This window comes from Fringilla coelebs (genome assembly GCF_963513975.1).
Source record: "Fringilla coelebs genome assembly, chromosome: 14".
Taxonomy (NCBI): Eukaryota; Metazoa; Chordata; class Aves; order Passeriformes; family Fringillidae; genus Fringilla; species Fringilla coelebs.
The window spans coordinates 3,739,972-3,754,039 of record NC_140040.1 but is presented as its reverse complement, the minus strand read 5'-3'; the positions used below and the strand labels follow the sequence as shown (position 1 = coordinate 3,754,039).

Genomic DNA, 14,068 nt, shown 5'->3' with positions numbered 1-14,068 from the left:
CTGAAAGGTGCCTGTGCTCAGCTGGGCTGGGCTCTGTCTGCAGCAGCACTGACACAACCAGAGCACACAGCCTCCAGCTGCACCAAGGGAAATATAGGGTGGATAGCAGGAAAAGGTTTTTTACAAAAAGAGTGATATAGTTCTGGAATGTTCTGCCTGGGGAGGTGGGGCAGTCCCCATCCCTGGGTGTGATTGACAAAGCCTGGATGTGGCACTGGGGGCCAGGGTTTAGCTGAGGGGTTGGATCTGGGTTGGACTCGATGGTCTTGAAGGTCTCTTCCAACCTTGTGATTCTGTGACTGCCCAGCTCTCTCCCCAGAGCAGCTGGACGTGGGTTTGGCAGAGCTGAGGCACCCAAACTGTGCAGTTTCAGAACATTCCACGTCCCCAGGGAGCACAGCCTGGACAAGCAGCGAAATCCAAACCCTTCCCCTTCAGAGTTACATCCCTTCAGAGCAAGGGGGACGCGGCAGGGCTGAGGTTCTGAGAGCTGCCCTGAGGCACAGGGCTGGGCTGGCTGTGGAAGTGCTGCTCATATCCACAGCCCAGCTCTTCTGCCTTTGAAAAGCTGTTTCAATAACATTGGGATGTCTCTGCCCAGTCCTTCAAAGGGCTCAGGTATTCTTTCCTGCCTTCTCCTCCTGCTACCAGTGCCTCCCATACCGTTCTCCCCTTTGTTGGCTTTGCTGCTTTTAGTCTTCAAGAACTGCCTGGAAATTTTGGAGTTTGCACAACTCTTTCTGAGCTCTCTCCATTGTAGTTCCCTGACCTCTGCTCACCCCCACGTCCTCCTGTACCCCACCTCCTGCATTCACCTCCCTCTGGCTCATGGTGCTACATGTTTTTCACTTAATTGCAGTTTGTCCTCCTTTAATACGAACCCAGTGGATTTCTCTCAGTCATTAACTCCTATCTTTATTTCTTCCTAAATTCTGCACATCACCAAGCATTTGTTTTTCTTTCCAGTGTGCCTTGGGAGTTCTCCTAAAGGAAAGTTGTATATAAAACTACTTTATAGAGCACCAGGCCTCCAGAAATTTCTGACGTTGAGTAGCGTGAGCGCAGCAGGGAAGCAGAGTTTATGCTGCAGTATTATTTCTTTTTATTTGAGCAACCTGTCCTATATTTTCTGTCCTGTAAACTATAGTTTCACAAAAGCAGCTGTACTGCAGTGCAAAATCTGCATGAGGCAGTGACAGGCTCAGTCTGAAAGTGAGAATAACCTACAAATGTTGGTTTGGTTGCAAGAAGACAAAGCCTGACTTAAGGGTGATGGTGGAAAGATGTTTGGTTGGCAGATGCTCTTAGAAAATAAGAGTAGGTTTGTAGAAGTCTAGCAAAAAGAGAACTTTTTAACTGAAGCAGAAAATGCAAGACTTGCAAAAAAAGCATTTAATTTTTCTTTTATCGTGAAAGGAAATGATAAGAAGATACGTAGGAGTAAGAAGGAAAAAGAATGAAATTGACTGGAGAAATTTTAAATGTAAAATTCCATTGTTATATCTTTCATCAGAACATAAATCCTATGGAGGGGTTGATTTTTCACCCCATAGTGTGATAAGCTTTTTGGTAAAACAGAAATAGTGTAATTGAAATCCATTTTGCATCATTTTCCCTTGGATGATTTAGAATTAGGCCAATTTATATTCTGCAGGTACAACCCAATGAGAGTGTAAATGCAGCCACCAGAATTGTTTTTGTCCACGAGCAAAGCTGGTATCATTTACTGATTCATTACACTCTCAGCAGGGTCCTCTCTTTCAAAAGCCACCTGGAATTATTGCTGGCAATAGAACACTAAACTCCAAAATAAGATTTGCATAAAAAATGAAAGTTCAAGGAAAAATGATAATAGTGATTAAAAGTAACATTTGATGACTATTTTGATTGGAACACCACATTGAAATGTGGTATTCAAACAGACACAGAGGCTTTTTTTCCCCTCCAGCTCCAACTGACAATGCACCTATTTAACTAAACTATTACGTTCCTGATAATTTGCCTGAAATAATAGACAGTGCTTCCATTAATATTTAACAATATAAACATCAAGCAGAGGCTGTACATCTGGAATCATGGACTGTGCTTTTTGCATTAGGGTTCTAATTTTAGAAATAACCTCTGTCTGCTGGGGCCTGCTGATGTGTGGTTGTCCTAACAAGTCAGTAATTGAGTTTTCTGGGCATTTTGACCACTGATACAAATTTGCAAAGCAGATTACACAGCAGAAACACAATTTCCATCCTGACCTTTATCTCATTGCTTTCTGTTGGGGGAATTGGAATGTTTAGGGAGGGAAATACAATCTAAGTGGGCCTAATTTGTGAGAGAATGTGGTTTCTGATGTTAACCCAGTGGGCCACATTTTGATTCATTTGATAACACATCATCTAAAAATTTGGCATTAGGCAGGTATGACAAAACTTATTATCCTTTATTGCCTAGGCAGAAAATACTGGGTTAGATGATTATAAATTGAAACTCGTGGAAAACTTTTATCTTCAGCTGCTGTGCAAAGATCCTGTCACAGGATTGTTTGTTTTAGCAATCAAACAGCCTTGTCCACATCCTCAGGGAATGATGCTGAGCTGTTGTGGGTGGAGAGGGGCTGGTTGGGGTAGAGGATGGAGAACCTCCTTGAGAGGCCTCTGCAAAAGATCCTTCCAGATGGTTCATCCTGGTCTGGTGAGTGTGTCTAGGTTGGAAAGGACAGGTGTCTGCTAAGGAAGGCAGGAGCCTCCCCTGAAATGGAAAATATAAACCCCCTCCCTCCAAATTATCATCATTTTGAAATTAAGGCACTCTCAGGCAAAGATATGGGAGTAGAAACAGCAATTCTTTATTAGGAAAATTAAAAATACAAATTTCCCTAATTTTTCTGTGATTATACCTGCAACAAGGCAGGAAGAGTTACCTTCATCCTCCTGTTTTTGGGGAATTTGGGGATTTTTTTTCCAGAGTGTGTGTTCTGGGACCTGTGGTTCTCATGGTTTTGGTGCCATGATATTTTGGAAGCAGCCTCTAACATTGAGTTCTGGTTTGGTTTGAATAGGAACCTGTCAGGTTTTCATTCACAAACTGGGCAAGTTAAAGCTTAATAAAAGTGCAAATAAACCTAGGAAGTCCATTTGAAGTCAGTGGAGCTGTGCTGATTTATTCTAGCCTGAGAATCTTTTCAGGCTTGAATGCTTTTGAGGCTGCTCCTGATTTCTCCTCTCTGAGTTGCAGCAGAACTCTGCTGCTCATCTCTGTCCTGATCCATTTTATCTGACCTTTACACCCTCCACGTACTCAGGGAATTCTCTTGGCACTGGGACTTTTATATAGAGAGATCTGAAAAGCTGTCTCTCCTAAAAGCCATGTGAGGTTACTGTGTGGGAGAAACTTGTCTCTCCTTTCATGTTTTTGGACTTAAATAGACTCATTCCTACCTATGGCAGGGACTAGGAATGATTCAATAATTTGCAACTAATAATTTATTAGAACAACTTTGCCCTCCTTTCTCCTCACAAATTGTCTGCAAACAGATTGTACAACTCTAATATGTTAATAGCTGAAAATTATTTGACCATTTTTTTCAGCAAATACCTTTTGGCCTGTGGATTATTTGAATTGCAAATTGCCACTGTTAAAATGAAATATATAATTAACACTGCAAATAGAGCTGATTGGGTATTGCAGGAAACTAGTTTTTATGGAAATATATTAATTTTTCAGAATGAACAATTGCTACAGCAACACAGTGATTTGGGGGAAAAAAAAAAAGCTTTGTTGAAATAAATATTTGTAATACAGAAGGGAATTCTTATCTTGAGGGCTCCTGACAGCTCACTTGAGATTTTGCTGGTGAAGACAACCAGATTGAAAGTCCTGTTGAAAAAGTTGAACTGCTTCTTACCTTCCCCCATCCAGCCAGGTGTCCTGCTGCAGACATTGATTTATTTATTCTCAGACACAGCTCTTTTCATATGCTCTGTCCCAATTGTTTCCTTTGTAAATATAATTAGGCATGACTTTGCAGATTGTGTAGTAGTTGTAATATTTTTTTAGAAGCGTATTAATCAGGGCAGGAGAGAATGGTGCCTCCTACACTTGTCAGTCAGACTCTTAATGCCTCCAACCATATATTCTGATTTTAATGGAGAAACCCCTGGAAATCTTTTTAAATTTCTAGCATTGTTGCATTGCTCAGTATGAAGCTTTCAAAAATGTTAAGCACCAGGGAAATGATGTAACCTAATCCATCCTTGGGGCTTTTTTGGCGTACAGTTCATGAATGGGGATGACATACAGTGTTTTCTATCCAGTACCAGAAATTGGAGTATAAACAGTGGTAGGGTCAGAGTCTGTAAGGAGTAGGAGCAGTGCCAGCTGCCATCTGAAGCACAGAACAGTCGGTGCTGCATGGACAGGGAGGGTGGGAGGCTCTCCTGGGTGCAGGCTCTGTGAAAGAGGAGATTCTGATGGAGCAAATGGGAAGCTGTGCCATGGTTTCCATGGTTCCTCTCCCAAAAGATTCCTGTGGCTGCAGGGAGGGCAGGGGAGCTCCAGCAAGGTGGGTTGACATGAATGCTGAGCTCTGGAATTGTCATGGATTCTGAACTTGGAACTGATATGAAGTCTGGGCTCTGAAATTTCCATTAACTTTGAGCTCTGGAATTACCAGGAATTGTGCTCTGGAACCGACATGAAGTCTGGACTCTGGAATTTCCATGAATTGTGAGCTCTGGATAGTCCTGACTCTGAGCTCTGGAATTGTCCTAATTATGAGCTCTGGAACTGCCATGGGTTCTGAGCTCTGCATTGTCCTGAACTCTGAGCTCTGGAGCTTTCATGCATTCCAAGCTCTGGATTGTCCTGTGAGCTCTGAAATTATTATGAATTCTGATTTCTGGAATTTCCATGAATTCTGGATTGTTATGAATTGTGAGCTCTGGAATTGCCATGGATTCTGAGATCTGGAATTGCCATGAATTCTGAGCTCTGGATTGTCCTGAATCCTGAACTCTAGTATTGCCATGGATGGTGAGCTCTGGAATTGCTAGTAATTCTGAGTTCTGGATTGTGCTGAACTCTGAGCTCTGGGATTGCCTGAATGGTGAGCTCTGAATTGTGCTGAGCTCTGGAATGTCCTGATCTCTGAGCCCAGAGGAGCTCTGCCCCAGCAAGGATGGCTGTGTCTGTTCTTTAAAGCCCCTGGGGGGGCACAGTCAGTGACACCACCCAGACAGGGAATGTTTGCACACAGCAGGCTCTGTAATTGCTCACAAACCATCATGGAATTGTGTTTTCTCTAACCAAGCCCATTCCTGGGGAGCAGAGTCTCACTCCAGCCCCTTCTGCTGCTGCTGACAGAGGGTTTGGGTGAGGAGCGCTGTCTTTGAATTTCTGGCACCTCCGAGTGGGGAATAATAAGGGTGATTAAGTGGTCTAAAATCAGCTCAAGAAGTTACATAATAATTGATGCTTTCACACTGGAGTGAAAGATTTCTGCAGCACTGTTTAATTATGAGGAACAACTGCATTTTTTGTCTGAAAAAAGAAAAAAAAAAAAAGAGAGAAATTACACACATTGGTCCAAGAGGAAAACTGAAACATAGCTCGTGTTTTAAAAAGAAAAGGGTGATTTCAGTACATTTGACAGCAAGTATTTTCCTTGGAACATTGTGATTCTTATTCTCCAAAGCTATTAAAAATTATTACAGTACTTTGTACTTCTAGAACAGCTGACATAGAAAATGACCTTCTTCCCAAACCATGAGCATCTAGTGAGTAGCTGCTGCAGATCAGCATCCCCCTGTTCTGAAGGGAAATATCTTTGCCTGGGAAAAACCAGTGTAGAGGCACCAACTTCAGTGGCATTGTGTCTTTTATTTTTATTTAGAATACTGACTATCTGGTCTCTTCCCTGGCCTTTCTTTTAGAAGTAGATAAACTAACAGGAATGATTTAAGGGGAAATATCTCAGACTAAACCTGAGGTTCAGCCTAAGCTTGTCCTAGAGGTTGGTGATCTCTACCTGAGGAGAAATTCTTATGAATATCATCATCCATGTAAGGAAACTCCCTTAAGTGGTGTCAATATTTATATTAATATTTATATCAATATATATAACAGCCAAGATGCACATGCATGCAGCCTTCTACAAATATTAATTCAGTATCCAAATTCTAATTCGTACATCAGTCAAAACTTATCATTTTACACAGACTGTTGAAAGTAGGCCCATAAAATTCCTGTATTTTCATGTAAAATGTAACAAACTCATCCAAGCCCTATGCTTAGGCCAGCATTATAAAGAATTAAATGTGTAAATTTATGTGTAATTTAAAATAAATGTGTAAGTTATGAGGAATTAAAGTCTTGATCCTATATAATAAACAGTCACAGATTTCATCATGATGAATACCAAATAACTCTGGCCAGGAAACCAATTTGGTTCCAATACTTTGGAGCAATTTCTTTCCTTTTTTAATGGTTACTGCTGAAGGAGAAAATTTAGTCTTCCTTTTGCTTCCAGATATACCCATGGACTCCCCATCTCCCACAGGTAGTAAATAGATATTGATTTTGTTCGTAACAGAAGTACATTATTACTGTGATTAAACTGTAGACTTTCCTTTATGATATGAAAAAATTGGAAATTGGTGAGCTAAAGAGGATTTATGTTACAAAAGAGTTTGGGTTTTTCTATTCATCAAACTGTAATTCAAGCTCTAAATGCAAAGCCTCTGTGTATATCGCCCTTTTTAAGCAGCAGCAACTGGCATTTAAAATAAATGCTGATATTATAATTATCAAAGCATTATGTCTGTTAGAGCTGCTAATAGTCACTTTGCTTCATTTTTTTTTAATTTTACATTTGTCAAAATCCTGACAAGCATACTCTGGGATAATGTTAGATTCAATGTTGATATTGTTACTCAACAAGAACATTGATTATGTCTTAATAGGACATATTCAGTATGTATTATATGCAATTATCATCTTAAATGAACACAAGCATTTATTTAGCACCAACTGAAATTATTTCAATCCAAAGATTTTTTCTTTCTGGTTAGCATTATATTATAAAGTCATTAGTACCAAATATGATATTGCAGCACACTCCTGATACAGAATTATGCATGAATACATCGTTTATAAACAGAATTATAAATAGAAGAGTTGAGGCACTGTTGCATCATTACAGAAATACCCATGGAATAGTCAGAAAACTCTCTTCTGATAATGAGTATTGAAAGGATCCTTAAAGCACTTGCAAGCAGTTCTGTGTGTTGTTTGCTTCACAAACAGACTTTGTTTTGATTTCAGCAACTTTCTGGGAAATTGGGGATTTCTATTGACCCCAATATTTTATTTTTTTTAAGGAGGACTGAAGCACTAAAGGAAGGCTTGGTGCTGGGTACAGAGCATGCCCTGCCCAAAATATGCAATCCAAGGGTTTGCAGGGGGGCACTGGAGGAACATTGGACTGGGGGCTTCCTGGGGAAAGTGCTTGCAGTCCTAACTGCAGGGAATCAAACCTCAAGGGCCCCAAACCTTCCCTGAACCCCCCAAGTGTTTCCACTGGTTCCCACCTTACATTGTGAGTCCTACTGCGCTGGTGGTGCTGCCAGTTCCAGATGAATTTGGATGCCCTACAGCCCAGACCAAGGCTTGGACTGTTCCTCCTGCTGCTGTGAAATACTCACAGCCAGGGCTTGCTTCTCTTCACTCCCTTTTTATTGCATCTCTAATATTGAGAGATTAAAACCCAGCAGAAACCCATCATCACCTGCTTTCATTCAGCATCACCCAGCAGCTCTCCCTTGATCATTCCACCTGTGAGTGCCTGTTCATTTCCCTGCTCTGTGCTCAGCTCCTGCTGCCTTTGTCAGGAAGCTGAACTCTGAGAAAGTGCCTTTGCTGGGCTCTCCCTGCTCTTGGTGATGAGCCAGGGCAGCAGGGCAGTGGGATCTGATGGGAATGTCAGCCCTGGTTGGGATGGCAGGGAGGGCACCCTTGAAGGAGAGCACTCAGGGCACAGCTCAGGACACAGCTCAGGACACAGCTCAGGACACAGCTCGCCTCCACAAGCTGGCAGTGTCACCCCTGCCATGGCTGAATGACTGCAGGGAAAATGTATGGGGAAAGGAATGGTTCTCCTGCTGTAATTATGCAAACCCTCTCAACAGTGCCACACTCCACAATGTCACAGCTGATAAATAACAAACCACACCAGCAGCGACCTGATGTTCATTTATTACAATAATTCATTCTCCTCTGGAGATCCCACTTGGTGGGAGCTGGGCCTTATTTCTGTTCCTGATATCTCACTGGATTGCTTTTGCAAGGCTGTGCTGAGGTCACTTAGGAGCAGGCCTGGGTTTAATGACAAGCAGTGACTTGGTGGGACATGTCTGAGTCTCTGTGGGGTCCCAAAATGATCAAATTTTGTGTGCTGCATCCCTGCAGCTGGGCAGGGATGGAGATGGGGAAGGAAGGATGTTCTCCCCCGCTGCCTCCTTCCAGCAGCACTTTTTTCTCACAAGATAGGAGGAAAAGGAGGGAGAACACACTGGGGCCAAAGGTCTGAGCCCTGAGAGGAGGGAAGTGCTGAGGAGGTGCCATGAGATCTCCCAGAGCAGCCCTGCAGCAGTATCCCTGCAGAACGGGGCTGTTGGGAACACAGGGATCCCTGCTCTGCCCGCAGAAATCCAGGGTTTGGTAAATCCAACTACTCCAAACAATCCCTGCTGCTGCCTGCTCTGCTGGGCTGGAGGCAGGAGGATTCTGCAAGGTCCTTTACAAAGAGAGCCTCTGATGGGAACAAGCCTCTGCTCAGGGTTTGCATCTGTTAGCAGCTGCTTCCTCTAACAAGGCAAATATTTGGTGTCAGAACGAGTTGTAGGAAGTGCTGCATAGCAGGGAAGTGTGAAGTATTCATAATTATATGAAATACTACTCAAAATTCAATGTTTTTCACATTTTGCGTGAGCTTAAACATTGGACTCCTGTCACAGACATTTCTGCTGCAGTAGATGCAATTTCTAGCATAAATGGGCTTGCTTTCAATAGAAAATGGGATGGTTTTCAAAGGAAAAAAGGCCAATTTGTGAGTAAAAATGGGCTTTCTGAGCAAAGAGGCTTATAAACATGGAGTGATAAATGGCTTTGCAAGTTTTCCATACAAAAATAACGACTTTCTAATCAAAATAATGAAAAAGTCACAGCTAGGAGAGGGGAGAAAAGTCTCATTCAGGTTTTAAGGCACTTTAGGAAACAAATATATGAAAACTATAAATTTAGTTCCCCTCCATGGCATGAGTTTGTGTTGCAGACATGTCAGTAATACTTCTTTGGATTTGTTTTTACAATGTTATAAATCAAACTCCTGGTCTTGGTTTGCCACCTTCTGAGATGAATTTCATGGAATAATGTTGTAAGACTACAGGAAATACATTTCTTAGGATCCCCTGTGTGGCAGTGGCATCTGATTTCCTAGCAGTCCATGTTTTTAGAACATATGTTTTCATATGTTTTTAGAACAAAATTTATCTTCTGGTTTGACTTGTTGATTTAACATGTAAATTTCTTGTTCCATAATAGCTGATCTGATGAGCAGCCAAGGTGGTTGCTTCTCTGTTGGCCTAAAAATGCTTCCAAATCTTCCTGCTGAGGAGCTGGGATGTCCTTCTGACACATTCTCCAAAAATAAAAAAGGGATGGTGGGATGTGCCTAGGACAACAAACAATGCAAAATTCACAATTTGGGAAAAGCTTCCAAATCCCTTGGCTGCAGAGCAGCCTGGGTGACCCAAGAGGCTGAGGCAGCTTTGCTGGGCTGTGTCCAATTCCCTGGAAAGTGCTGGATAAAGGACAGGTGTGAGGGATGCGAGGCTGGGAGCCCCGGGCCCTTGCAGACTCAGTGCCAAGAGGTCCCAAAGCAGCAGCTTTGTCACAGCTTTCCCCATGGGGTGCAGGTTTGTTGTCCAGGAGGGTCTGGATAAACATTCCTGGGCAATGTGAGGCTCTCACTGTGTGGCTCCAGAGTGGCTGCAGCCCTTGCCCATCTGTGGCCTCCGTGCTCAGGTGGGCTTTGGGCAGGTGCTTCCACTCCAGGCAGCCCCACCAAACTCATTTTAGTGAAGTGCCACTGAGATCCATGCCAGAATTCCCTGGGAGTGCCAGGGGAGCAGGTTCTGATGCTGAGAGCACCAGAACCTCAGCTGTGACACAGCTCCTGCTGAGCCCTGCTCCAGCGTTCATCCCTGCTGGCAGAGATGGGAATTCCAAAGGCTGCCACATTCTCATGCCAGAACTGACCACAAATGGGGTTTTTTCCCAGATTAAGGCTGTGCTTGATGAGAGGGAATTGAGTGGGATTTTGCTGTGGTCTGGTTCTGCAGAGGTGGGCAGCCAGATTAGTACCCATGGCATAAGTACCCGTGGCAATCAGATATCAGCAATATAAATCATTTATATCCCTCTGCACATTGGCTTTGGGCAGTAATGGAAGTCTCTGCCTGTTTTGTGAACTGCTTTTTTGTTTCTTGCAGTGGAGCAAACTTAGATTACCAGTCTAAATGCTAATACCCAGAATGAATGGGATTTAATAAAGGAAATTTATATGTAGATTGTGACATTAGTATTTAATTATGTACCCATCATAACACTGATGAAGCAAGCTGCTAAATATTGGTGCACTGAAGGTAGAGCTTACTCTTAAAGAGCAAGTATATTTTAATTTCTTACCTCTTTCCTAATCTTCCTAAATAACAGGATAAATTATGTACTGTTTACCAATATTCACCTTCATGCTGGATTGCAAATGAGGTTTCCAGGGTAGCAGCTGATCTCATAGAAAGCTGTGCTTGTGTTTCAGTAAAACTGTGATAACAGACCTGTTTCTCTGCTATGTTTTATTAGGCTAAATAAAATTTTGTGATTTTTAGAATTTATTATTTGAATATTAATTAAAAATAGTATGTTATCTTGTTATCTCTGTGGGGTTTTTTTTCTTAACCCTTCCTTTTCTATTTTTTTTTTTTTTTTCAGACCATGGAAAGCCCAAAGTATGAGCTGGTGATAGAAGCCAAGGACATGGGTGGGATGGATGTGGGGCTGACAGGCACAGCCACTGCCACCATTCTCATCGACGACAAAAATGACCACGCACCAGAATTCACCAAGAAGGAGGTAAGAACTGCCCATCTGTTCCCTCCAAAACGGTGCAAGCAATCCTAATCAGCTCATTTCTAAATATAAAGATGTTCTGGAAGGAAAGAAGACACGTACAGAATGTTTTTAGCTCGGTCTGACAGACTTTCCTGGAGCTGCTCTTTTCCTTTTTTTTTCACGTTAAAGAATGTGTGTGCACCAGCTCCAAACCACAGTGCAACCACAAGGGAAAAAAACATGATGTCATTTAGAGATTGGCTAGCAGGGTGCAAACCTGTAAAATCAATTTGCTGGTGGTGCCTTTCTCCTTTCTCCCGTGGGGGGAAATAGCAAAACTAGCTTAAGGCTTTGGATGGTCGGGACCGTGGGGGAAAACAGCATTTTCTTCCTGTCTGCAGCACTTCCCCTGTGAGCCAGCCACAGTTTGGGGTTCTGGAATTAAAGTCCTAAAAGCTTCAAATGTAGCCTACAGGTGGAATTTGCAAGGAAAGGTTTTTTTCCCTGTAAATTGAATTCAGCTGGAAGTTCTGCTAAACCCCAAAACCAAGGTGAGGGAATTCCCTGCCTTGAATCCGCCAGACTTCCTGCCCTGCTCACACTGTTCTCTTCCATCCCCTACACTTACTGTGAGTCTGATTTATTTTGGTATCTGGAGAGAATGAGAGAGTTTTAAAAAATTTACCTAATTACAGCCAGGTTGGATTTTGCTATTAAAGTTTCCTGGGGCTCTGCAAACTTTTAAGGAAAAATTCCCCAAAGATGAGAAGTAAACCTGATTTTATGATAATTGTGGAGTAGGAAAAGGAATCCTATTGCTGTAGAGTTTTTTTTATTTAACCTGAAGTATATTTTTACCTTTTTAAAATTTGCTTCCGGGCCTAATATTAGTGATTGCCAATGGATTATATTGAAACAAATTGCTGTGATGTGATTTGAAGAATTATTTCTTTTATAAATGCAAAATAAATGAATACCAGATTCAAGCACAACAGAGAAGGGTTTCAAAAAAAAAGGAAAAATAAGAAGAAAGTAGAAACAATGACAAGTGTGCCAAGGGAATATCTATAACTACATCAGTAAAATGCTTTGGCAGCAGTGTTTCAGTCACCTGAAAATTAAAATGGAGAGACGGATCCAAACCCTTCAAGTACATGGGTGACAATTAAGTGACAATGATCAAACTATTAATTCCTCAAGAATTACCTTTTAGATCAGGCTTTTAATGCTCTGAAAGCCATTTCCTGACAACCAATACTTAAAATATCTCTGAAATGCTGCCTTTTTTGTAACCCTCTGGAAAATAACAATGTACGAGGACAGCTTGGTGCATTTAGAAATAAGAATTTATTGGATCAATCAATATTGATAGCAAGTCATGTCAGTCAGAGTCCTACCTCCTTGAATTTCCAAAGCTGGAGAATTCTTCTCTGGAAGAAATATTTCTAGATTGAATTCTTTTGAAGAAGTCTTTCTATAATTATAGTCCTGTTTGACTGACTTTGGTAATTTGGACACAAAAAGTCATGTGCCTGCTTAGCCACAAATGTATTGTTAGTATCAATTTCTGTGGAAATTCAGAAATGCTCATAAATTCAGTTCTGTCAGTGGCAGTAAAAGCTACTCTATACCCTGGAAAGTTTGTGGGTTTTAGCATAAAAATTAAATAGGTGTGAAGAGACAGCATCATCTCGTTTTCTTTGAAAAGTCTGCTCTTAGATATTTTCCTTGCATTTTTTCCTCTTTTCCATAGTGACACTTCTCTTCCCTTTTAATGGTTTGCTGTGGGTTTGAACCTTTCACTATTTAGAGCTGCTAATGACCTCAGAAATGTTCCCTCTGCCTTGCTAAGTGATGTTCATATTCCATGAAGAAGGCAGGGAAAATCAGCCTTTCATGTGTGGTGCCAGCCCCCTGCAGGAGCAGATTCTCTGCTAAAATAAGAGGAGGGAGGTGTCTATCAGTTGATTTAATGCCACTTTATTTGATTTTCTGCTGGAAGTGCTTAGTTATTGCATTTTAATACCAGTTGCATACCACAGGCTGCAATACTATTGATTGGAATTAGAGCTGAAAGAACAAGACAATATTTTTCAAGGTAACTTCTGAAGGAGAAAGCTCAAATTTGGTAAATCTGGAGCTTTTATTACAGAGTGTAGCTTCTTTTATTTATTTTATTAAATAAATTAATTGAATTATAAAGAATAAATTAAATTATTTCTGGCCTTGGACACTTCCAGAGATGGGGCAGCCACAGCTTCTCTGGGCAACCTGTTCCTCACCATCCTCACAGGGACGAATTTCTTTCAAATACCCAATTTAAACCCACATTTCTTCAGCTAGAGGCCATTCCCACTTGTCCTATCCCTGCCTGATCTTGAGCCAAGTCCCTCTCCTGGCAGAGGCAGTGCTTGCCCAGTGGCTCTGTTCTCCCTGTTCTCTCTTTTCCCCTCCCTGCATCCCCCTCCTGGGACAGGGTGAGGCAGGAAAATTCACCCTTGGGGTGCCAGGGTGCCCCCAGGAGCAGCTGAGCATCCTGGCTGGGATCCAGCACATTCCTCTGCCTGCAGAGCCAGAGCTGAAGCCCTGCAGGCTTTGATGGCTCAATAAATGAGACTTTGCTTCAGCCCAGCTCTTTATTTGCTTATTGCCCTGTTGCTCCACACACCTCCAAAATCCCTGCCTTGTTCTGTCTCACATCTGCACCTCCTGCTAGATGGGCTCTGAGCAGGGTGAAAACCCATTCAGGTGTGCAAACAGCACCCTGCTCCCTCCAGGGGTTTTAATAATTTCATCCTTAATGCCAAATAGAGCAATATTTTAAGAGTTCCTCCAAAACTCCCAGGTGTGGTAGCACGGTCTGCCTTTTAAAAGGTCACAGTGGCTGGGATATTGTGCCAGATTTAAA

At 42.1% G+C, this 14,068-nt stretch overlaps 1 protein-coding gene across 2 annotated transcripts in view; it reads left to right on the top strand.

Annotated features, from left to right (window-relative positions):
- Positions 1–14,068, top strand: part of CDH13 (cadherin 13) — a gene marked incomplete at its 3' end in the record, with an annotated part of 437,223 nt that overhangs the window by 343,475 nt on the left and 79,680 nt on the right. For both annotated transcript variants that reach the window (XM_084215472.1, XM_084215471.1), the window contains exon 8: positions 11,041–11,181. In XM_084215472.1, coding sequence (XP_084071598.1) covers positions 11,041–11,181 — 141 coding nt within the window. The remainder of the gene's footprint in view (positions 1–11,040; positions 11,182–14,068) is intronic.